Raw genomic sequence first — 23,981 nt, 5'->3', positions numbered from 1 at the left:
TAAATGATTTCAAATGATGGGGTCATGTTCCAAAAGAGACAACCCATTATTTAAAAAAAAAAAGAGAAAAAAAGGAAAGAAATAATTAACCTGAGGTTGAGGTCATTAAACCACTCAAGCAAGGCCGTAGCAAGGTTGAAAAATGTGGGGCGGCCATCACAAATGTGGGGCGGCCATCACAAATGTGGGGCGGCCAAATTACAAGTATATGCCCAAATTGAAATAAAGATATAAAGAAAACCATAACAAATTTCTCAAAAAGTGGGGCGGCCATGGCATCCCCGGCCACCCCGCTTGCTACGGCCCTGCACTCAAGAGCATGCAAATGGTCAAGAAATAAATAAATAAACAATTTTGTGACACTTGTCATAAGTAAGAGTAATTCTAGTTATCATATTATATTCAATCCTCATCTATCCCTGTCCATTTACTTCCTCTCTATGACAGTACAATTGATAGGGTTATGTGTATTATATTTCCTGGTCTCTTTTGTCACTTTGGTAGCCTATGGATGATGAAAATGATTATCACTAACACTTTGTTGTCCAGTGTTGAAAAGGACACCAAATTCCACAATTGTGACGTGGTATATCGAAAGCAGACACTTTTGGGCAGGATCGTATATATGGAGAAATAGCAAAAAATCTGTCCGGGGTGATTTTTCACAATTTGGGTTTGTTGCAAATTTGTGATGTTAATAATGTTTGAAATATTGTCTGATAGTTTCAGACCGGAATATAACTGGCATCTTATATTTTTTTCAGACATTTTTAAATGTACATATGCATGTACATAATTGGCAATAATATTTTTAAAGGCCGATATCTCAATTTCCAATTTTATAATACCATAACTCACCCGAACTCAGTATCTTCACTTAGGAATGTCTGATTTCATTGCAGAAAACGGCATTATGGAGCAAAATATCTCCATATTTAAGATATGTAAAACATTCAAAATTAGTAATCTGCCCAAAAGTGTCTCTTTTTTGATACCACATCACAAATGGTTTTATATTTGAACCACCATAAACGGTCAGAGCAGACACATGTTCAATCCAATAAAGCATAATTTGATAAACGGATTTGTGGTAATAGAGATTATTCAGTCATTTGTACTAATAAGCTTTCAGACTTTTGGGCAACAGATTGAATCCATGATTGGCGGCATAGCATCCTGACACGTAAAAGCTATCTAATTAGTCATTTTTACTTTGAAACAGTATTTTTTGTCGCTAAAATGATATCCATTCCAAGTATATCAAAATGGTAAATCAGTCATCTATTTGGTGCTTTAATTCCTCAACTGGTAACTCTGTGTCCAGTACAAACATGGCCAGTCAAACTGTACAAACACAGCCAAAGTTTTCTCTGAACTTACCTTGTTGTCTTAAAGGAGTATAATCCTAGCATCCTCTTTTTTATGACATGAAAAAAGCTTATTCGCAAATTTCAGTTGATTCCAATTTTGCATTTATAAGTTATTCATGATTTTTATGTGTATTACACTGCTCCGTAGGCCACTGTGTTGTAATTTCTTTCTGTTAACCAGAACATAATACAAATTTGTTAATATTTTTTGCCAAACAAATCTGCAAGATATTTGTTGTGCATAAATATTATAGCCAGAGGTTTCCAGTGGTATTAAAATATCAAACTTTTTTTTTTGAGAAAAGTGAGGGGATGATGCTGTAGATCATGAAATGCCCCTTTAAAGAGAAATTTAAACCTTACTATTAGAAATTGAAGATGGAAATGAACGGAATAAGCTCATTGATAATAAGATGATACAGAATCAGATAAAAGACCGGCTGGTTTATAATCTGTATTATACAGTTCTCATCTGATTGCGTAGCCTAATTAGAAATGTACATCAGCTTGGATAAGTCAAAAGATCCCATGTTCAAATCCCATAGCGGATATGAATTTCCACCAATTCTCACGGGTATGTCACTCCTAAATTAGGAGCCTTGATTGAATAAGCATCAAGAGCCATATCAAATGGTTATTCCAGTTCAAATCCTTACACCCCCTATAGGTGACATGACTTTAATCTCCCACACAGGGGATGTAGATTTTAATGGAGTCACCCATTCAGGTAACCCCATTTGAAATTCACACTCCCTGTGTGGGAGATTTAAGCTTATGTCTTCCATAGGGGGTTTATAGGTTTCAAATGGAATAGATATACTTATTTGCAATGTTTGCATTCAGAGTATTTTGACATAGAATTCTATAAATGAATCAACAAATTTAAGTACAATTCTAGGTCAAGGTGATCTAGAGCAGATCAGCTGATATGTAATCCTGATCCATATCAATTTAATACATACCTATTCAAGAAAGGTGACCCGATATATGGAAAATCAAATTCTTTAAAACTTCTGTATAACTTAAAGGAGTATTTCATGATCCTAGCATCTTCTTTTTATGACATATTTCAGTAGATATCCACGAAAAAAGCTTATTCCCAAGATTTCAGTTGCTTCCGATCGTGCGTTTGCGAGTTATGCATGATTATGTATATTGCACTGCTCCATAGACAATGTGTTGTAATTTCGTTCTGGTGCACCAGAACGAAATTCAAATTTCACGATATTTTTGCTAAACGAATTAATCTGCAAGAAATATTTTGTACATAAACATTATGTAGCAAGAGGTTTCCAGTGATATAAAAATCTCAACTTTTTTTGAGAAAAGTGGGGGGATGATGCTGTGGATCACGAAATGCCCTTTTAAAATGTCCCTTTCAAGCCTTGATGCAAAAAGAATACAAATGTTTTTTGTAAATGTGACACCAAAATCAACATTTTGATGGGGTAAAGTGGAGGATGAGGCTGTCATTCAGGTCACCCACCTTTAATAGTATTATGCGATGTGATCTGAACCTATCAGGCCAAATGGGACATTTGTGAAATTGAGATACAGGTGTAAAGCGGAAGGAAAAAAAACATGTTAAACATACATGTATACATCAGAACATTGACAATATAAAAGCTTTTCAACCAAACATGCCAGTGATGTAAGGAATTCAGTAATAGTACACACGTTACTTGGTTAAATAATGCTCTGCATGCTAGCCATATAGGCTTCAACATAAAAAGTTTTGAGAAATTTTCTCAAAATATCAAAACATATCTTAAGAACTACTGAAATAATGTTAGGCTTGTTTGTACTCATTTTAATGCATTTTGCATGCTGATTCCAAATATGGTCATGGTTATGTACAATTCTGAAATTATTTGAATTTTCAAAAAAAATTGAAACTTGTTGTCTGCAGGCAACAACTGTGTGGAGAGAGTTAACAGTAATAATAACTCAATTTTCAAATTTGCCTTATTTTCAATTTGGTCTTATTGGATCAGATCAGTTCCCATTGAAAACATAATAAAAGAAGTTAAATTAAATCATGTTACTGCTATCATTTTCAGCCTCTTCTACTGCCAGTACATCACAATCCAGTTCCCCAGCGGACGGTAGCCAGCCAGACGGTCCTATCCAATCTCCGCAGCGAGGGAACACCAGTCCATCCAAAGCACCGCTATCCCCATCAGGCATAGCACACAGAAGAGACATCCCGGCGCAGAGATCACCGAGTAGGGATCCGTACGGGAGACCTGTTACCAGTAGGGCAGATGTTCTGAGGTCAGAAATGGCGCATCCGTATGCTTCGACTGCCAATAAAACACAAACTCTACCAGCCAGGTAAGCAAGATGGAATTTCATACACCCTCTGAAAAAGATTCAAACTGAATCTTCCACAGAGGGAGGGTGAGTTTCAAATGGAGCTGCCTAAAGTGTTCATTCCATTTGAAATTCATACTCCCCCTGTTGAAGATATTTCCTTAATCTTCCACAAGGGTAGTGTGGGTTTTAAATGGAATAGCCCTATAATGTTCTTGAATTAGTCTGCTCTCAAAGTAAATTTTATCTTGGAGGCAGATATTTTTGAAACAATTTGAATTTTGATTCAAAAACTTTAAAAATAAATTATAATTTGCTCACAGAGTGCCAAAACAAAGCATCAGCATGCAGTTTACAAAGCAAGTACTGCGTTTTGACTTGAGAATGCAGTATCCAGCTGAATTGAAGTGACATAGAGGAAGTGAGCAAGTTGAAATAGATGTCAATGATTGTAATTCTTGACATATCTAGCTATACTTGGCATTGTATCAATTATTGCAAAGGATGTACAAGTCTTATAAGCTGCTGCAAGAATGGGCTATTCCATTTAAAATCCACACTACCCCTGTAGAAGATTTAGCTAAAAGCTACTAAAGTCTTCCACAAAGGGAGTATAAGTTTTGAATAGAATAGACAATTGGTTAACTTCCATTTGAAATACTCACTCCAGTTGTGGAAGATATAGGTAAAGCCATACTACAGGGGGAGTGTGGGTCTCAAAATGATTAACTCTGACCAATTACATTTGAAAAACATACACCCCCTGTGCCAGATATTACCAAAATCTTCCACAGGGGTAGTGTGGATTTTAACTGGAATAGCCCAATAGAGGGATGGAAATAAGTTTGTGTTGTGATTTAGGACTCTTCATGCAATTCTGACTGAATCTGTGGGAACAGTACCAGCAGTGTATTGATTGGGCATGCCAAGTTAAATAAGAATTAAATAAATAAATACATTTCTGAAGGTGAATCATTCTGAGAAGTGAATTATTTCAAAGGTTCACGTCACAGCAGCTGAAAGGAGTATCCCATCATGCATTGCAGTATATCTGTCAGTGGCGTAGCCAGGATTTTGGAACCGAGGGGGCACAACTTGTAAATGTACCGACGGAAATATTTTTTGCCGACGGAAGTTGTGATTTGTTGACCCAATTTTTTAAGATATTAGGCGGTAACAACATAAAACATAAAAACACAAAATTTTTACGTATAATAAACAATAATAAACAATTTTTCATAATTTTTTTTACAATTCTCCCTCTTTGTTTGGTCACCTTGGGTAAAAAATAGTCTATTGTTAACCCAATTTTTTTTCACAAACGCCTTCCGTCTACCGACGGCCTTACATGAACCAACGGCCATGACAAGCGGGTGGAGCACCGGCCCCCCTGGCCCCCCACTGGCTACGCCACTTATATCTGCATGCTCCATAGCAAATGTATACAAAATATAAACAAGAGCCGCTTAGATATTGAGAGCTATTGATAGATTCATAATACTCTATGGCTGATATTTTTTCAAACAAAAGTCTAAGCTCCCCTGATTTAAGCAAGTAATTGAAAGTTGAAGTGAGGGATTTTGTGTACATTTTCTATGGCACAATCAGTTCTATTATGGTACCGCAAAGCATAATGGGATACTCCCTTCAGCTGCTGTGGGTTCACGTGCACAGAATGACATACTGTTAAAAAGCCAGAGAAACATGACACATCACCTCAATACATCAAATGACACTCATATTACTTTGTACAGGTTCCCTGTTTTTTCATGTTCAGAATAGACTGTCTAACCAAGGGTCAATATACTCAATAATCAAGAAATAAACAAATTTGTGAAGATCTGGATGCGCTCTGTTCATTGAGGTACTTTTTGTTACTATCGACCCATGTTGCACTAGATAGCAAATCAGTACAGAAAATTGAAATTGAAGAAATGCATTGTGGGAAGTGTAAATCTCTGGTATTCAGCTAAATAGCATAGTTATTTATAACCATGTCCAAGTTTGAACTGGACTTCAACAAAGCTAGCTGTGAGTTTGTTGAAGCATTTATTTATTTCTCAACATCAAAAAGCTTGGGTTATAATTTTTTTTTCAAGAAATCTAAATGCATTTTGGACCCATTTTCTTTGGGACACTTTGTATACTGCTTATGTAACAATTCAGTCACCCTTAAATAACAAAGTAATCATGCTGCAGATCTTCACCTGCGTAGCTATTACGTTATAAAAGTGCCAGAAATACCCAACATTTGAAGATTTCAAAACCGACAGCTGTAATAGAATAAACTCATCCCTCAATGCTAATAAACCATCTACATCCTACAGACTAAAGAATATCATTTTAGATTTTTAAATAAAAATTTGGTTGTAATAAGATGAAAAATGCTCTTAAATGAACACAAACATGCCTAGTTTTTATTCAGTACTTGTTTTTAAAAAGTGTGGAAATTCTGTTGTTCTGGAAAGAATATATGGTTTTGAATGGTAAATAAAAGCTTCCATAAATAACCTGACATTAAAATTGAATGTTCCATGCATATGAAGCTTATTGCATAAGAACTGTGTGCTAGCCACAGGCTTAATATCAAAAGCTACCCGGTATATATCAAGAACAACTAAACCAATACTGAGCTTGTTTGTACTCATTTTAATGCATTTTTCATGCTGATTCCAAATATGGTCATGAAAATGTACAATTCTGAAATTTTTGAATTTCTAAATACAATTTGAAACTTGTTGTCTGCAATCGACACTCATGTGGAGAGAGTTAATTGCAGTACACTATTACAAACATGCTGAGTCTTTTAAGTATTATTATTGTTTTACACAGTCTTTAATCATAACATTTGTAAACTTGACAGCTTTTTTATACCGATATCCTAGCTTTGTGCAAAATGTTAAAAATCACATTACACAATCAGTAATGTTCGATGCATCTATGCAAGTGAAAGCACACGCTTGTGTGTATGAAGTCAATCATCTATGGCTAAGTGGGAAGATTGGAGATTGTTCAGTTGGAAATTGATTAACGCTGTTGTGCTACAAACAAGTAAAACACAGTAAGCTTAAGTAAAGCAAGCATAAAGTAATAAGCATAGTAGCATGAGCTGTAAATCAAATCATGATTTGTGTTCTGTACTGTTCACATAGTGACGAACATCTTAAACATTTAGATTTAATAGGTTTAATTGGTATGTGCGACTGCGAAACACAGATAACATTTAGTGTTTTACTTGGTGTATTCATTGGTGTGACAAATAAAATGTTTGGTAGACGTAATGATGATAATGTTCTCAAGGTCATTTACCCGTTCGTGAAGACAAAACCCGCTGTTGATTAAATATCACTAATACTCATATATAGATGCTAAGCCTGTGTTAATGCATCTACATAGTTATTAACTTGTAATCTCTTGTAGGAACACAATTCTGTGGCAATATCACCATAATACCAAATTAATGAAATCTTAAGATCATGTGTTTGTGTGAACATGGCTGCTGGGTGTAAACTCAGTGTAAACACCTTTGTGGACACAACTCTGTTCAACATATACACCAAGTGTGTGAAATCTTAGGATCTTGTGCTTGTGTGAACATGGCTGCTGGGTGTAAACTCAATGTGAACACCTTTGTGGACACAACTCGGTTCAACATTATGCACCAAGTGTGTGAAATCTTAGGATCTTGTGCTTGTGTGTATACATTAATGGGATCGAATTTCAGATCGATTGGGGGCATGTGCCCCTATGATGCTACGCCACTGTGTAAATGTGTATCAGTGTCAAAAGCTAAACCAGTGGGAATCAATTTTTCTTTGATTAATACTTTCATCAAACTGTAATTGATTAGTAAGTGCCAATTTGTTTTCTTAGTGATATCTATATTAGCAATAATTAACTTATTTATCTGAAGGTTAAAATTACTTGGCAAGTTTCTGACGTGGCCTTCGATATTTTGCAAGCAGTTTGTTATAAATTTGCTGCCAGTCTTATTTTGTAAAACTGTTTTCTCATCACCCACTCAAATTGATCAGATCAGGTGTATAAATAGGAAAAGTACAGCGCACTGATGTGAATTGAATTGCTATATTGTAGGGAGTCAATTGTAGAAACAGTTCAGGGAAAAACCCATTTCAATTGCTGTATGCAATGATGTGAGATGGGTCAAGACTTAACAAACACACCACTAATGAAGAAAGGTGGTTTGGATTTCCCGATTCTGAGCTATGCATGGAGCTATCCATTATATTTGTGTGTATATTTGTGTTGGTTTTATGATTATCATACACCATGAGGTATGTAGGAAAATGATGTTATTTTATTTGAGCAACAATGAGAACCCATTTCTGATATCAGAGTTTTAGTTTGCCACAAATGAATAAATTATGTGTTTTCATCCCACTCTTCTCAAGTTAAAAGAAAACTCAAAAAGCATGAAGTATTTTTATATGAGGTATGATTGCTAAGAAATGTTGTTCATTTAGAACACTCCTAAAATCAGATGGTGCATTCTATTCTACATACTCCATGTGAAGATTTTAGTTTTAAATGTGTTATCATAATTTCAAGTAAAAAACAATTAATCTGATCTTTCTGTTTAAAAAATTTGACTTTCCAGACCGGGATCAAGGCAGAAAGGTCCACCTCCACCCACCCGCACAACTCCAGTTGCTCCCCCAGAGAAGCCTCAGAGAACCAATGGAGAGAGTCCTTATGCAACGGTGATATCCAACAGACAAGCTACAACAGGAGTGGCACAGCCTACAAGGAGAACTCCAGCACCAGGGACACCTTCTACACCAGTAGCAAGACAAGGACAGGTATATAAGGGCATATGGGAGTAGAACAGGATTTCGGGGTAAACATCTTCTGTGACAGTAAATTTGAACAGCTATGATAAGGGTAGCACAGTGTACAAGCAGAACCCGCAAATGCAGCACCTCCTGCACCAGTAAGGCATAACATCCAATTTGGTCCTATAACACTATCAGTGCCCCGTTTATAGGTTAACAACTGCGCATTAGTTATTTGGAGGGCATTGTGAAAAATCTAAATATTTTGCCTTTGGAACCGAGGAATATCCCGATATTCCGAGGTCCAAAGCAAAATGTTTAGATTTTTCACAATGCCCATATATAACTGATGCAAAGTTATTAACCAATTCATAACCGCATTTTTAACTCATCACTCAACCAAATCTCAAGATTTTATTGTTGAAATACATAATTTTTATCAAAACTTACATTTCGCCCTTCAAAAAGTCGAACAGGCTAAAATGGACTTACCAATTACAGCACTGCGCAATCACGCCATGTGCAAATATGGTAGTTGCGTGCGCGTGGAGTGTTCCGGCGCAACAGATGTGCACACGCGGAAGTCACTGTACCGCGTAAGCATACGCGGAGGTCATTGATGGATATCAATAACCTCCGCGCCGGTACACCGCGGTGTGTGTAAATCATCTAACGACCAATTTGATTGGGACGAACATATGGCGTGATACGCGGAGGTTATGAATATGTTCTGGTGACTCTTTCTGTTGTACCCTGAACATTTACATAGCGCTTTCATTATTTATGTAAATGAAAAATGATAACTATGCAAATGTTAATCATTATGCTTGATACAATTTATTACATTACCAGGGTAGGATAGAAATGGTCATTGGTCCCTAACCGGGCGCCAATATTGCTATATGACCAAATTAGATGCAGTGCCTAAGAAGACAAGGACAGATAAGGGAGTACGGGGTTAAGATATATAAATGAAGTGCATAGCTAATAGACAAGCTACTACAAGGTTAGCGCAGCCTCCAAGCAGCGCAGAATACTATATTCTTTCTTGTCTCAAGTTGAGAGTAACACCATGTTGGATTTCGCAGTGGCAGATTCAAATTGTATGCGCTAACCTAACCCCATGGGGCGTATACACACAATGTAGAAGGGTGATTTATCTGTACGCTGGTGATACAACTGCGGAAACACAATGATTCGAATTTGCCACTGCAAAATCCAACATGGCATTATTCTCAACTTGAGACGAAGCATCCTATAGCAAGAGCACCTCCTGTACCAATAACAAACAAGGACAGATAAGGGATTTTGGGACAGGACAAGACATGTGGGACAAGACAGGACAAGACAGGTGTTAAAGTAAGCATGAAGGCAAGCTGCTTTTGTAGTAGCAAAGTCTACAGGGAGTGTGTCTATTATGTAGGACCTCACGACAAGTAACAAGGCAGACATGTGAGGGACAATAGGAGAAGAAGATAAGAATGTCTGGGACATGGCAGGACAGGAGTTGGACAGAAAGCACATGCCTATATGTGTCTAAGCCAGCGGATACATTATACAGGAGTACATCATTACATCACATATGCAATAAACAATAATCATTTCCAAACTTGTGTGTTTCTTTCAAGGTTGGAGTAGCCCAAGCTAGGCCCGTATCTCAGCCCATACTGCCTGGTGGTCTAAGAGAACCAGATATTGTGGCAGGTCAGAGGTCAAACAGCTCTCTATCGCTATCATCAGGAAGATCTACACCAATGACTGAAGTCGAGACTCAGTAAGTGGTTATTTGGTATAGCCTGAAATAAAGGATAGGTACACTCTTAAAATACTGGGTCATTTTAACCCAATGTTGGGCTACTGTGAACAACTTATCTATTGGGTGAAAAAGAGACATTTCACTGAAAATAAAGTGAAATATTTAACCCAACAGTTTGTGGAACATGGTTGGCTTAATGTTGTGTAAAACTTACCCATCATTTTAACAGTGTAAATTGGGAGGGGATTGTAATTGTCGTGGAAACTTTGTAGGCCCTCCAGATGTGATTAATCGAACATTACATTTCAGTGTAGCCCCAGTATGTATTGAATACAAACTTATACCTTGTGTAGATATATATGATTTCAATAACAAAGCCATATCTCACAAAGTGCATGGTGCCGCTGCAGTACAGATTTTGATCACAAGATAGTGTGTTGTCTTGTGGTCAAGTATCTAGGCCTACAATAGTATCATCATGTTGTGCCCATGGATCAAGGTTCAAAGTGAAACGCCTCACTCCACCCATGTATAAATGGGTAACTGCATATTCTGGAAATTCTTGAAATATATAATAAAAATCAGAAAAAAAAAAATAGTTAGCATATGATGTCACTGTCAATCAAACTCAACACAACCTGTAAATTAGGGTGGTGCCATCTGCAACAGGAACCAATCACAGGCTGTGTGGTGCTTGATTGACACAGACGTCAGACACAAACTGGTTTCTTCATTTCCGACTTTAATCATAGCGATGGGCTCTCTATCCTGTAAACCACATTATTCCAACAACCTGTACCTGCCCTACTGTACTAATAACTGAATATTCATGTACTAATATTTGAAGTAAATAACTTGTGAATCATCATTAACTATACAACTTCCATTGTAGAGATTAATGATACAATTTAAATACCATGTAAAAACTTGACCCATTATCATCCATTTCATGTTAGGCCAAAAAAAAAAAAAAGGTTTGTCTCAAAGCTGACGAGTGATCTGAAAACAAATGCGAAATGCGATTTTTTTTTTTTTTTTTTCGAACTTGATATTTTTATGGTGTGTCAAAATTGAAAATTAGTGTGGTGGCTGTCGAATTCAGCAGTGCCAGTGTTGTCTATACCCATCATTTCCATCACACAAGCTATCGGAGCACATGGATTCTCGCCGTTAAGTATTTCTAAAGCAACATCTTTTAGTGTGTTTGTAGTTTTGGTTTTGTGTAAAAACCATCCTTTCTCTTTATTTTTCCCGGGTAATTTGATTTTCAAGATCACAAACTCGGATGATGCTGCCGCTGAAACCATGATGACTTCGGGAGTGGGAGGATTAATACTCGCCATGTATTTAATAATTAAATTAAACAAACGTCATCGTGCGTCATAGTCATTCATATTGCCACAAGACGTAAAATGACAACATTAAAAATGTTGATGAATATTCAGCGAGTACTCGAGTACATGGTGTACAATTAAGATTTTTTATTGTAGGATCGGTCTTAAAAATAGTATGATTTAAATACGCATGCAGGTGTGTCGTTCAGACTACAACAGTGTCATCGTGAGGTGACTTTTTAGTTAGGCTGTTTTAAATTCTTGATCCAGGAGACGACTGTGCGATGTTCGATGTTTTTGATATTTTTATTTTGAGAAAAAAAATCTGATTTTCGCCGAATTTTTCAGGAAATTAAAAAAAAAAAAATGTTGAAATAAAAAAAAATTTCCGCATTTCTTTTTTTTTTTTTTTTTTCAAATCGCGCGATTTTACAAATGCGCGCGTCAGCTTTGAGACGAACCATTTTTTTTTTGGCCTTACCAAAAAGAATGGTGCAGATGTAAGCTAGGCACTAATAGTAGAAGAATTCAGATATATTTTGATAGGAGACAAGCAGGGATGTACTTCAACAGCCAGTAGCTGATAACTTACCTATCAGACTGGAAATTCCAAAATTACATGCTGGACTGGCTGATAGTAATTCAGCCTGCTCAAGAAGACTCCCAGATACACTCTTGCTTTTGATTTTCAGTGAAATGTTGAGCTTACTTCTGAAAAGTATTTGACACATCTGCTCCATTCTTTTCAACTAACTCCCATGGTAATAATTAGATCCATCATGAACATATCAAGACATCTTGACTTACTCGTCTGTTGCCGTGCTGCCAAATACTCTATCATCACTTTTGGGATAAACTATAGTTTGTAAGTTCCATTTAGTCATCTTATTTTGGTTTATCACTGGGCATGGTAGTGATTACTGACTGGTTTCAAAATGATTTGAACCTATCATTTTCCAACTTAAAATTGAAATGATTGCCAACTAGTAAGGCAACGTTTGGTCTGCTTGAAATTTATTAAATAATTCCTTTACAAGTAATAAAAAGCCCTTGAACCAGAGATTCTGGTCATTGTAAAAGGAACTACTGCTCTGGGGTCCTGTGCTGCCTTTTAAAGAGGCAGTCCTTTCAATGACCATTGAAAATTGATGGTAACATGATTTTGTTATAGTTCTATTAAAACATGTCAGTCTAACATGAGTCTTTGAATTCTGCTATAAAATCAAAATGTAAAAATAAAAATAATAATCATGCACATAATCATTAAAGTAAATGAAAGTTTGAACAATATTCCAAAAGTGACACAATTTTGTTCTGTGTTTATTTTCTAACATTGTTCCTGTTTGCAAATTGCTTTTCTTTTTCAATGTTAGCTTAAATTTCTGTTGGCAATGTTGTGTTAAATGCAATATTTGCTTCTTGTGATCAGTTTTTTATTTAACCATTTCCAAGTTTCTTGCATTTGTTTAAGAACAAAATGATATTGCTGTTAACACAAATTCTGAACTTAACAAGTGTGTCAATTGGTAACCATGTTGGGTTGCTATTATTTGGTTCACCTCAAGTTTGGTAGTGATATCAATGCTTTTTCGTAGTTGTGCTGCAAACGTGCTGACAAACCACCCATGTACGTGTGTGTATGTGCTGTGCAATTGATATCACATGCACGATTCGATATAGTGACCAGCAAAATACGTACCTACGTCAGTACCCGATATCCCCATATAGTACATGATGTTACTGTGTGCTTTAGGTCTCATATAGGCTTGACACAGTCCCTTGAATCACATAAGCATGTAAAGACAGCACAATCAGAATGCTCTCACATGTACAGAAATGTATTTAATGTCACTACCAAACTCGATGCAACATAAGGTATACACTTTTTCAGACTAAAGATGCAAACACCACAGCAGCAGTGGGCCTTGTTCAAGTAGATTCAAATCAAAGTAAAAGACATCCAAAACCCTGATAATTGGGTGCATTCATTGACAAAAAGCACCCAATTGGGCGGTTGACCATTAACTACATTTCTTTTACACAGTGATCGGCTAACATAGTGGCCATTAAATACTTGGAAAAGGTAATTCAATTTTTCAGAGACTGTGAAAAAGGAGAAATTGCCATAGAAGACTTTCTACTTGCAATTTGAGCCAAATTTATGGTAACTTTTTCTGAGGTGCAGTGATCCATTTAAACTAGCCTGATCAGGGCACATGATTGGCAACCCTGACTATATATGTGTACATCCATATCAAAACGATGCACTTGTCGGCTGCAACATGTGTCTCATTTCACATAATAGCAAAGAATAAATACCAGACTCATCTCCGAAGTGGAGGTCACTTCCAATCATCCCAAGTCACATGATTTAGGAATACAAAGAACATTCCTTAACCATGTTGACTTGGGGATGATTTGAATTGACCTCCACTTAGAAAATGAGTCATATTTATTTATTCATAGCTATTATGTGAAATGAGACACATGTAGCAGCTGACAAGTGCATCGTTTTGATATGGATGTACACATATGTCAATGTAAGTTCAACTATTCAGATCAATATATTTTTCATATTTTATCATTTTGTCAAAAAAGTATGTCACTGTGTACTTTTTGAGGTGCTCTACTTTTCCAGATCCTGAGCAAAATCTTCTTCACAAGAAGGTTGAGTTCAAAAAAACAGTTTCATTTGTATTTTGTCTTCAAAGTTAACACTTAACCCTACTATGCTTACACTTATGATAAAGAAGATCACACTACAGTATATGAGCCAACAAATATCTCATTTCTGATGACAAAGTCCAATATCATCCATAAAACACTCATAGCTTAACTTGACTTCAAGTTGTTGAGTATGAGTTTTTGCACTCAACTCATCCACAGGTCATTCCATGAATGTACAAGCATATTTGGGGTCGAAGGACTCTGTCCTGATAAATGAGTTTGTTTGAGTGCAATATTTAACTGATGAATAAAAGAATGACAAATTTTTGAAGACTGATGTGGGTTATAATAAAGTGGTTATGAATAAATCCATAACACTCTCATGTGCCAATGGTGTCAAAATGTGATGACAAATCCAGGCTGGTGTCAGATGCTGTTGTAGAGAAAAATTGGCCTAACTTTTATCAGGTATAATTTTTGCATATCATTTGAATTCCTTGTCACAACATGAAGAGTTATTTTTCTGGAAAACTGGCATATTTTTATCAGGAATATTTTTGCATATGATTAGAATTCCCTGTCACGATATCAAGAGTTATTTTTATAGGAAAATTAGTTTTAACTTTTATCAGGTATATTTTTGCATATAATTTGCATTCCTTGTCAAAGACATTGTAAAGTTATTGTAATGTTAATTTGCTTAAAGTTTTTTTTTCAGCTCAGCAAAATACTATTGAAAATATTTTCCTCCATCCAACTGTAATTTATTGACTAAAAGAGAGTAATTTGTGTTGGGTTGAGAATGTAGTTCTCAAACATACATACTGAGTATTAGGCCAAAAAAGAAAAACGGTTTGTCTCACAAACATTTGGCAAATAAGATATCTGCTGTGCTTCTTCTTTTTTTTTTGTAAAAAGGGTCAATCACTACTGTATGGCAAAACTAATGTGACACCCTTTTCTCTCTTTTTTTTGTCAAACAGCATAACCAATGTAACCCAAAACAATAAAACTGAGCCTAATATTTTCAACCTTATATGGTATTAGTAGGTCTTTGAAAGATCATGTGTTGGATTTCAAGGCAGGATAACTTGTCTTATTTTCATTTTGAATATGCAACAACAGAATAATCGGTAACATTTTTAATAATAATTTTAAGTTGGCTTGAATGTTCATGAATGGAAAAATTTAACACATGTATTATTATTGATGATTTAAACATCTGGAAGTGCAATATATTTTTGAAGTGTGGGCAATATTCTCATAAAGGTCAGTTTAAGGATGGTCATTTACATGGGTTTTAAAGGAGGATGGTCATACACGTGGGTTTTAAAGGAGGATGGTCATACACTTGGGTTTTAAAGGAGGATTTTCCAATCAGTAACCTCACTCTTATAATTATGGTATCCAATTACTTTGTCCCATCCAAATTTTAATTTTGGTACTAAGTAAAGTTGTGTGTTTGTGATGGTGTTTTGAATTAGATGTTTCTGCAAGAATTCAAAAAAGAGGGAGAAATAAACTCAGGTGTCTTGTAATGCATTTGAAGACGTGGCAAGACACAATGTAAGACATGTCTGTTTAGAGTTGAGACACCTACTAGGGGTTCTCCAGTAAGTTGCATTCCTAACCAGGAGACATGAATCCAGATATTAAGACATGTCTCTATGCAAGACATGTCCAAATCATAGATATGAACGTCCTCATGTCTCCATCAGAGATTTGTCATTTGAAGCCAGTTTTGGCCACTTTTTGGTTTTTGCTTTTTCAGATTTAACACAACTTTGTGGAGGGCATGTCTCAATTACGCATTATGTCTATGAAGGTGGGACGTAGACATTATTCAGTGAATATGACAGAAAAAAAGTGATTAAATTGGGCTATTCCATTTAAAATCCACACAAGCCCTGTGGAAGATTTTGGAAGTACATTTCACAGGGGGAGTATGAATTTTAAATAGAATGAGTACTTCCATTTGAAGCTGACCCTCCCTCAGTGAAAGATTTATGTTGAATCTTTCTCATAGGGTGCATGAAATTCAAATGTGTTCATTCCTTCTAAAATTCATACTCCCCCTGTGGAAGCTATATTTCCAAAATCTTCCACAGGGATAGTGTGGATTTTAAATGGAATAGTTAGGCCATCCTTCTTTAAATCCTACTACATCAGTATAGACTAAACATAATTTTGTTTGGTCACCATATTGTACAATGGCCAATGTGAGGATATTACCTAAGTGTGTCGCCATATTGTATAATGGCCAATGTGAGGATATTACCAAAGTGTGTCGCCATATTGTACAATGGCCAATGTGAGGATATTACCAAAGTGTGTGTAGCCTTTAGTTTTCAAGTTTTCTTTTCCTTCCTCTTCTTCTCCTTTTATCTGCCACAAACAAACCACTTGGAATATTATCAATCCACAGAAGTGGTGGTCAGCCGTGAGTATGAGTGGTGTGCTAAACCGGGGGGAGCTCACTTCGCATGTCTCTGCATGCTATAAGTTATACACTGTTCTGTAATCAATTGTGTTATGTTGTATATTCCAATATGGGCTAAGGCTTGTACAATCATGTAGCCACCTATGAGCTGCGATTTATTCTGTGTATGATGCGTGGTCTTCAACAGAATCAAAAAGTATCCGACATGAATGGCATACCATATTGAACAAGTGCTTCCAATATGTTTAATTTTATAGTTATTCTAATATCAATAACTTACTCACTTTTGTTATTAGGTACAAGTATAACATTATTGTTGAAGTTGATTGTTTCATTGTTATGTTTTTGTTAAGTTCTGATATAAGCCTAAATTTTAGAAACTTTTTGTTCAGTCTTGTACAAGTTGTAGGGGTAGGTATATGATGACTTCTCAGTGCCAGAAGTGGGTAAGTGCAATAGCTGCCATGTGTAGCTGACCTGTGTAGATGAGTTCAATATACTGTGTGTAAATTGCCAAATGTTCACAAGGCAGCTATTGTACTTACCCACTTATGTTGCATCCTTCTGTATAGAACTGTAGTCATAAACATTGATTACATATTGTTCCAGTTGGAAAGAAAATGTCTTTTTGGATGTGTTTAGTTTTTCTTATTTTTGCAAAATTCATTAGGAGCAAGAAAGATATAACATAAATAACCTATATTCCTCATCATATGTATGTTACAAATATATTATCTCACATGAGTTATTGGTTCAAAGCTAACATCAGTTTATATATTTTACTGGTTATGGGAGCAGTATGGTCTTTAGAAACAGTTGTCCTTCATTGAGAGAGCTGGGAGCTGCCCCATGCAAATATATCTGGCAGTGATGAGAAGAACTAAAAGAGCAAACCCCTTGAACAAAGCTAATAATTGGAAGTACAAATGGCAGCAAAGACAATGGGAATGTCAGACTGAAGACTGACTTAAGCCCTTTCTTTTATAGATAATGGCATTGAATGGAGAGGAGTCAAAAGTATATTTTATAAAAAAAACCCATCACTTGCAATCATATTGGCTAATTTAGGATGAACATAAGTTCAGCTCTGTGGATATCTCCATGGTATTAGACCTGTTCTACAAGCGAACAATCTAAAAAGCAAAGAACCTGCTAAAAAGGACTAAAAATAATTGATTGAAGTTTGAAGATCTGTTTCATCTAATGTGAGGATGAACCTAACCTAACCTAACCCAACACTGACACTGTCAAAATAATGGAGACCATACTGACTCACTGAATGCATTTGACTTGGGTATTATTACAGCCTGCTATGTTTACTGTTAATGTTAATAAGCTCATTTGTATACTTAATGTACATTTCCATTAGGATTATATACATATTTATATGAACTTGTAGTAGCATTAGTTGAAGGTATTTGGTGAATTGTTCTTGTCTTTTGATGTTACATCATAACAGCGGGATTAATGTTACAATGTGTTCTTAATTACAGGATGCGTATCATGGCCATGGAGCAACAGATTGCCAACTTGGCGGGGATGGTACGGTCAGCTTTGTCACCATCGCAGACAAATGGGGAACCACCACAGAAGAGTCCCAAACCACAGGTAACTGTATACAGAAATTCCATAACAGGATACATTTTTCACATAAACCAGAGAATTAGAATTAGAGAGTTGCTATGCATAAACCAAAAAGATAAAGATCAGAGAATATGGACTCTGCCATGTTCACATAAACCAAAGAAATTAGAATTATAGAGTATGGACTCTGCCATGTTCACATAAACCAAAGAGATTAGAATTAGAGCGTATGGACTCTGCCATGATTTGCATAAACCAACGAGATTGAAATCAGAGAGTATGGACTCGGCCATGTTTACATGCATATGGCTCATGGATAGTAAAATAGCGTACCTCCATTATTGCACCATGTATTGGGAAAGCTTTGATGTAAAATGCATGCATGTTTAAGTTCTGTGTGTAACATGTTTCCAACATGACATACAACTAGTGATCAATAAAATAATAGCTCATATGATTTGAACTTGGGACCTTCTTACTTTTGTGATGCAATTGCACTCACATCTCAAACATGACATACAACCACAGAATTAGAGAAGGAGAACCGGGACTCGACCACCATCTTGATACAGGCATGAAGCAAAAATTGGGTGTATTTGGTTTCCCTCGGAATGCACTAATTCGTTGTCATGCAAGTGTGACATTGATGATGGGTGCAAACGAGAGACACACTTGATGCAACCTGCAAGCGAGTACCAATACGCTTCAGATTTGACGCAGAATTGTTTTCGCTCGTCTCCGCGCACCGTCAGCAAGGACCCGAATACCCCCAATTTTCTCCCCATAGCTGATGGGCGATTGTATGTGGTGGTATATAGGGAGTCCAGGTTCTCCTTCTCTAATTATGTGGATACACAAATGAAAATAAATGATAAGGAGACTCCTTAGTTCATACAAGATTTGGACTTATGTAACCTTCTGTCTTAACATTATCTAATTACAGCCACCACATAGACCACAGTACGATTCTGGCTTCAGTGACATCACCGGTTTTAACGAAGAGATTATCCAGGCGACACAAGCACAAACGTCCGAGTCCGCTATGGATGAGCGGAGTGGTAAGCAGCTGCGACCTCCTAACGGTAGAGTATCATTGCTTTTTTGTTGCTATGCACGTATGTCAACGTCATCGTGGATTACGTCTTTATCGTACCGATGGTGAAGTATACCTGGATACGGGAGTCTTTCAGAGCATGTCAGTCATCAAATTTTGTTATTATTTGTATTGTTATTTTTCTGACATGTTCTGAAAATATTCCCGAGCTATGGTTTGCAATATTTTTACTTCAACCTTAGTACATTTGTTTATCAATTGAGAAATCAACCCTCAAAAAGAATCTTCTTTTGAATTAGGATTAATTGTTATTTCTGTGAAGAAATATTTAGATTATCATGTTTGAAAACATCTCTTGTGAATGTGTTCAATTTTGTTTTTTAAAAAGCTTAATTTTTATACTATTTTTCTAGTGGTAACACTATAGTTTCAAGTTGACACCTTAAGCAGATTGATCAAATTTATAAGGATAATATAATTTAGTTAACTAGCGAAATTTGTCCCCGCAATATTTCATCCGTTTCAAAATTCCAAAAAAAAAAACAGAAAAAATTCAATTACATTTCAGACATTCGCTTTATTATGTCTATAAGAAGTTTCAAGTCAAACTCATATTCAGTTTTTTAAACTTGCCAAGTCAAGATCAAATCAAAATCAAGATAAAATTTTCCTTGTGAAGATATTTGCCTACCATAGTTGTTGTGGTGTTGTGTTATGTTGTGTCTTGTGTGCCTGCATGTTCCATACTAAACCCATTTTAGTGCATGTCTTTTATTTCAGCAAGCAAATCCATTGAAGCAGATATTAATGTGGCTGGATATATACCGAAGTCCAAATCATAAATATGATTCAGTAGCGCCTAACAAGCATTAATTTATTAGATCATAGTAGACATCAATGGCATAGCACCACAGGGGCATGGACATGTGCTCCTCAAACAAAGGGAAAATTTTTGAAAAGTAACCGGTGCCCCCACAATCAGGTTTGATTCTAACTAATTCAATAACTTGTGCTATGCCACTAATAGACTGACATCTTGTTGATCATTGCACATACAAGTTGCCTTGTTTGAAACTCTATTTTATAAGGTCCTCAGTCAATGTCTGTTAAATGTGTTGATTAGCTTACCACCCTCAATCTGTTTTTTCCCATTCCTATGCTAAAAAAAATATTAATGTCAAAAAACAAGCTACATGTAAAACCTATTTGTTTCCCGTGTCAGAAAATACTCAGAAAAAAGTATAGCAAACAGTTACCAAATTAACTGAGCTTTGCTAAAAGTAAAACTTCCCTTAAAGCGCTATACTGCAGCAAGTGCTTGCCAACCACACATACCCTAGCCACACCCATCCAACTGCCACTTCAAATTAGCCACACCCAAAAAAATCAAATCAAGCCCTTAATGTATTATTACAGTGCTTTATGCCAAACCCTAAAGTCCCCTGCACATTTTACACTAAAAGCGATCCAATTTGAATCCATCCATTAAAAAGTAATATGAGCTTTCACACTATAAAAAGCTACTTAGAAAATGTGGTGCAGTGCTTCGTAAACTTCACAGACTCACAAATCAGCTTGCTATTAGAATTCATGGTTTTACTCTATGAGAAACTAAGTGCTTTTCATCCATGTTTGAAACACATGCATGCTTAAATCCTGTTCACAGACAGACACTATTAGTTTGAGGTGACCACCTGCTTAATTCTATATCACAAAACACCTGTTGACAGCTTGTGTGTGCAGCATTTGCTGCTATACAGGTTTGAAGTGAATGCAAGTTGTATATAGGTGCTAAACCGTCTACACACTAAAGCCATTTATCTAGAGCAGCACATCTACACCAAAAAAAATTGCATGCCAAATTCTGCTTATTGGGGTATTCCAGTTTGAATTCATACACCCTGTGTGCAAGACATGAATTTAATCCCACACACAGGGGACGTAGATTTCAATGATTCAGGTAACCTTATTTGAAACCCACACTCCCTTTGTGGGAGATTGTGGTCATGTCTTCCATAGAGGGTGTATGATTTCAACTGGAATAGGCCTAACCCAATACACCTGCTATGCAATGGCAAAATTGCAAAATAGTCCTGATTGATCAGCTCCCTTTTACAGGGACATATGTGCATGGATCAACTTGTTCTAGTCCACTCCTGGGTTGGTACCTGGGGTTGGTACACCATTGCAGCTATTGAAGTACTTGTTAGAGAATGCATGTTGTGAAGTAATAAGTAATGAAGTCCTACTGGTGACAGACTTGTATAAATGTTTGTTGTCATACACATACCATAAAATGGAAGTTCTCACATCAGCAAGTAGCTCACATTCTTAGCTAAGAATTGGGTACGTTTGAGAATAGTGAAGTTTTGGAGGTCAGACCCACTTAGTCTGGAAAACAGTGAACCCAAAATCATCCAAGAAATCCATAAATCCATAAAGGATGGATAGTATACTGGATGTGAGAACTTCCATTCCCATGGTTACAGACCTCATATCTTCTCTTTTACTCATACTTTGATCATTCTTGTTTACATATGTAGAAGGAACAACCAGCACTTCAGTGACGCCTCAGCCGATGGCGCCGTTCAATACACTTGAATTGCAGAATACAGCAGCAACGCTAACCAAAACAGCCAAAGATTTGAGGGAACAACTACAGTTGATTCGAAAACTACATCTCAATATGGTAAGATATACATGAAGGGTATGGTAAAAGAAGGCCTTTTCTGCTGTAGCTGCCTTATAAACATTTGACAATTTCTAAATTCTATATTGTGCTTACATTTGAAAACTCGACACCTGGCAGCTATTGCTGTCGAGGTGTTTTTGCACAAACCCCTCAGCATCAGAATTAGGGCTCGAACTAAAGACTTATAACCAGCCGGGTCTTTATGAAGAGAAAAAGCCTGGTTATTGAGGAGTTTGTCCTGATTGGAGTGGAAACATGATAAAAAAGAGCTGGCCAAATTTGATTAATTATTTTACCTGGAAATATCACTGGCTACACCCATGTTTGCACTAAGGGGGCTGGTTTCTATTGTTCTAAACAATGAACGTAGTTCAACCACCAGTAACCGCCAGTCAACCGCCAGTCGAGTTTTATCAACCTGCCTATTTTGATCACTTGAACCACCAGGATTTTAGCTGACTCAAATGTGTTGTTTGTTGACATTTTGTGTTCTGCTGCTGAAGGTGATAATTTACTCATAAACCTCAAATTACAACTGGATACCAGTATTGGTTGTGTTACACTTTGCCCAAAAAATTTACAATACTCAGATGCCACTGACTCAAACATGGCAGAGTCAGCCATCCCTAATTTATTTCATTGATAATGCCCAATAGAGTTACATGTAGAGGTAATGAACTTGGCACAATGAAGTGGGTAATAGAACAGTGTTATGTGCTGAAGTCAAGACAAACAGGTACTTCAAATATCATGAAACTTGTTGAATTATGTCATTAATAGTCACATCGCTTGAGAAATAAAATGTCAAATAATTCATTATAGGGTTGTCGATATTGTGTCAAAATAGCTTGAAGTGGGTGATTATTACTAATAAATGGAGTTAATGACTTGTTTGTTTGTTTTGTATCACATAAGTTATGGGTTAAATTATCATAGCTGTCATCTGGAGAGCATGCTGTAAAGCTAATTGTCGCCCCTTCCATCATTATACTAATTGTCGCCTCTTCCGTCATTATGGTTCATTTCAGACGACAGATAACATAATGATTACCTTTCATTGAATTTTGGAATTAAATCTACATTCACTCATTACATGTCATTATTTTGAAGTGGCAATGTGGTATACAAAGTTATTGGTTTTACCAGCTATACTCTGATCAGCTCGTAATAGGCGGGACTCATAAAATCGTGGATTGATATAGAATGGCGTACACAGCTGGACGCAGCACCTACGCGAACTGCGCTTTGCGTATTGCGAGAATGACACACGCTTTTGTGAATTTACGGGTGTGTAAGTTGGAACTCGCGTAGTGACAAAAACCGAATAATTGCGCCAGAGGATCGTACCGTATTACAACCGCCGGAGTAACATATTATAGCGCTAGTAGTAAATTCCAATTTTCTTTGCTTTACCTCACTTGTTCACTTGTCAAAGCTAACATTTTATGGAAAATAAATACAAATCTATTTTTAAAGAAAATGTTATAATATGGCTTTATAGGCAGGCCAGATAGACTCTTGCAAAGTCTTTTTTTCCCTAGTTTTTACCTAAGCCATGACATACATAGTCCACTTTTTAAGACAGTCCATAGACTCTTGTAAAGTCTTCTTTCCTTGTTTCTTTGTCTGAGAATGGTCCACTTTATTAAAGATGGTCCAACGACTCTTGCAAAGTCTGTTTTCTTTAGTCTTTGTCTTAGCAATTACAGTCTGGCAGAATGGTCCACTATTGATGACAGTCCATAGACTCTTGCTTCTTTTGTCCCTTGTCTTTGCCTAAGCCATCACAGTCCAGCAGAATGATCTACATATTTTTGAGGCAGTCCATTGCAGTGTGACAGAATGGTCCATATTTAAAGACAGCCTACCCAGCAAACACAAAAACGTTTTTAAAACGTTTTAAATAAGTTATATTTTGGGTTTTGGTTTAGGTCAAAACGTTTTAATAACATTAAAATGTCGGGTTATATAAAGGTCA

The 23,981-nt window shown here is 36.3% G+C and overlaps 1 protein-coding gene across 5 annotated transcripts in view; it reads left to right on the top strand.

Annotated features, from left to right (window-relative positions):
* The window catches only part of LOC140150722 (coiled-coil domain-containing protein AGAP005037-like), a 338,931-nt gene that overhangs the window by 275,609 nt on the left and 39,341 nt on the right, over positions 1 to 23,981 (top strand). For 4 of the 5 annotated variants that reach the window (XM_072172816.1, XM_072172814.1, XM_072172813.1 and 1 more), the window contains 7 exons: positions 3,431 to 3,704; positions 8,302 to 8,503; positions 10,105 to 10,250; positions 16,659 to 16,673; positions 18,167 to 18,281; positions 19,201 to 19,339; positions 21,855 to 22,000. In XM_072172816.1, the coding sequence (XP_072028917.1) occupies positions 3,431 to 3,704; positions 8,302 to 8,503; positions 10,105 to 10,250; positions 16,659 to 16,673; positions 18,167 to 18,281; positions 19,201 to 19,339; positions 21,855 to 22,000 (1,037 nt within the window). The remainder of the gene's footprint in view (positions 1 to 3,430; positions 3,705 to 8,301; positions 8,504 to 10,104; positions 10,251 to 16,658; positions 16,674 to 18,166; positions 18,282 to 19,200; positions 19,340 to 21,854; positions 22,001 to 23,981) is intronic. The other variant, XM_072172812.1, reaches the window with a different exon arrangement.

This window comes from Amphiura filiformis, chromosome 4, assembly GCF_039555335.1.
Source record: "Amphiura filiformis chromosome 4, Afil_fr2py, whole genome shotgun sequence".
NCBI classification, from domain to species: Eukaryota; Metazoa; Echinodermata; class Ophiuroidea; order Amphilepidida; family Amphiuridae; genus Amphiura; species Amphiura filiformis.
Note: the sequence above shows the minus strand (reverse complement) of the source record. Positions and strands in the feature narration are given on the sequence as shown.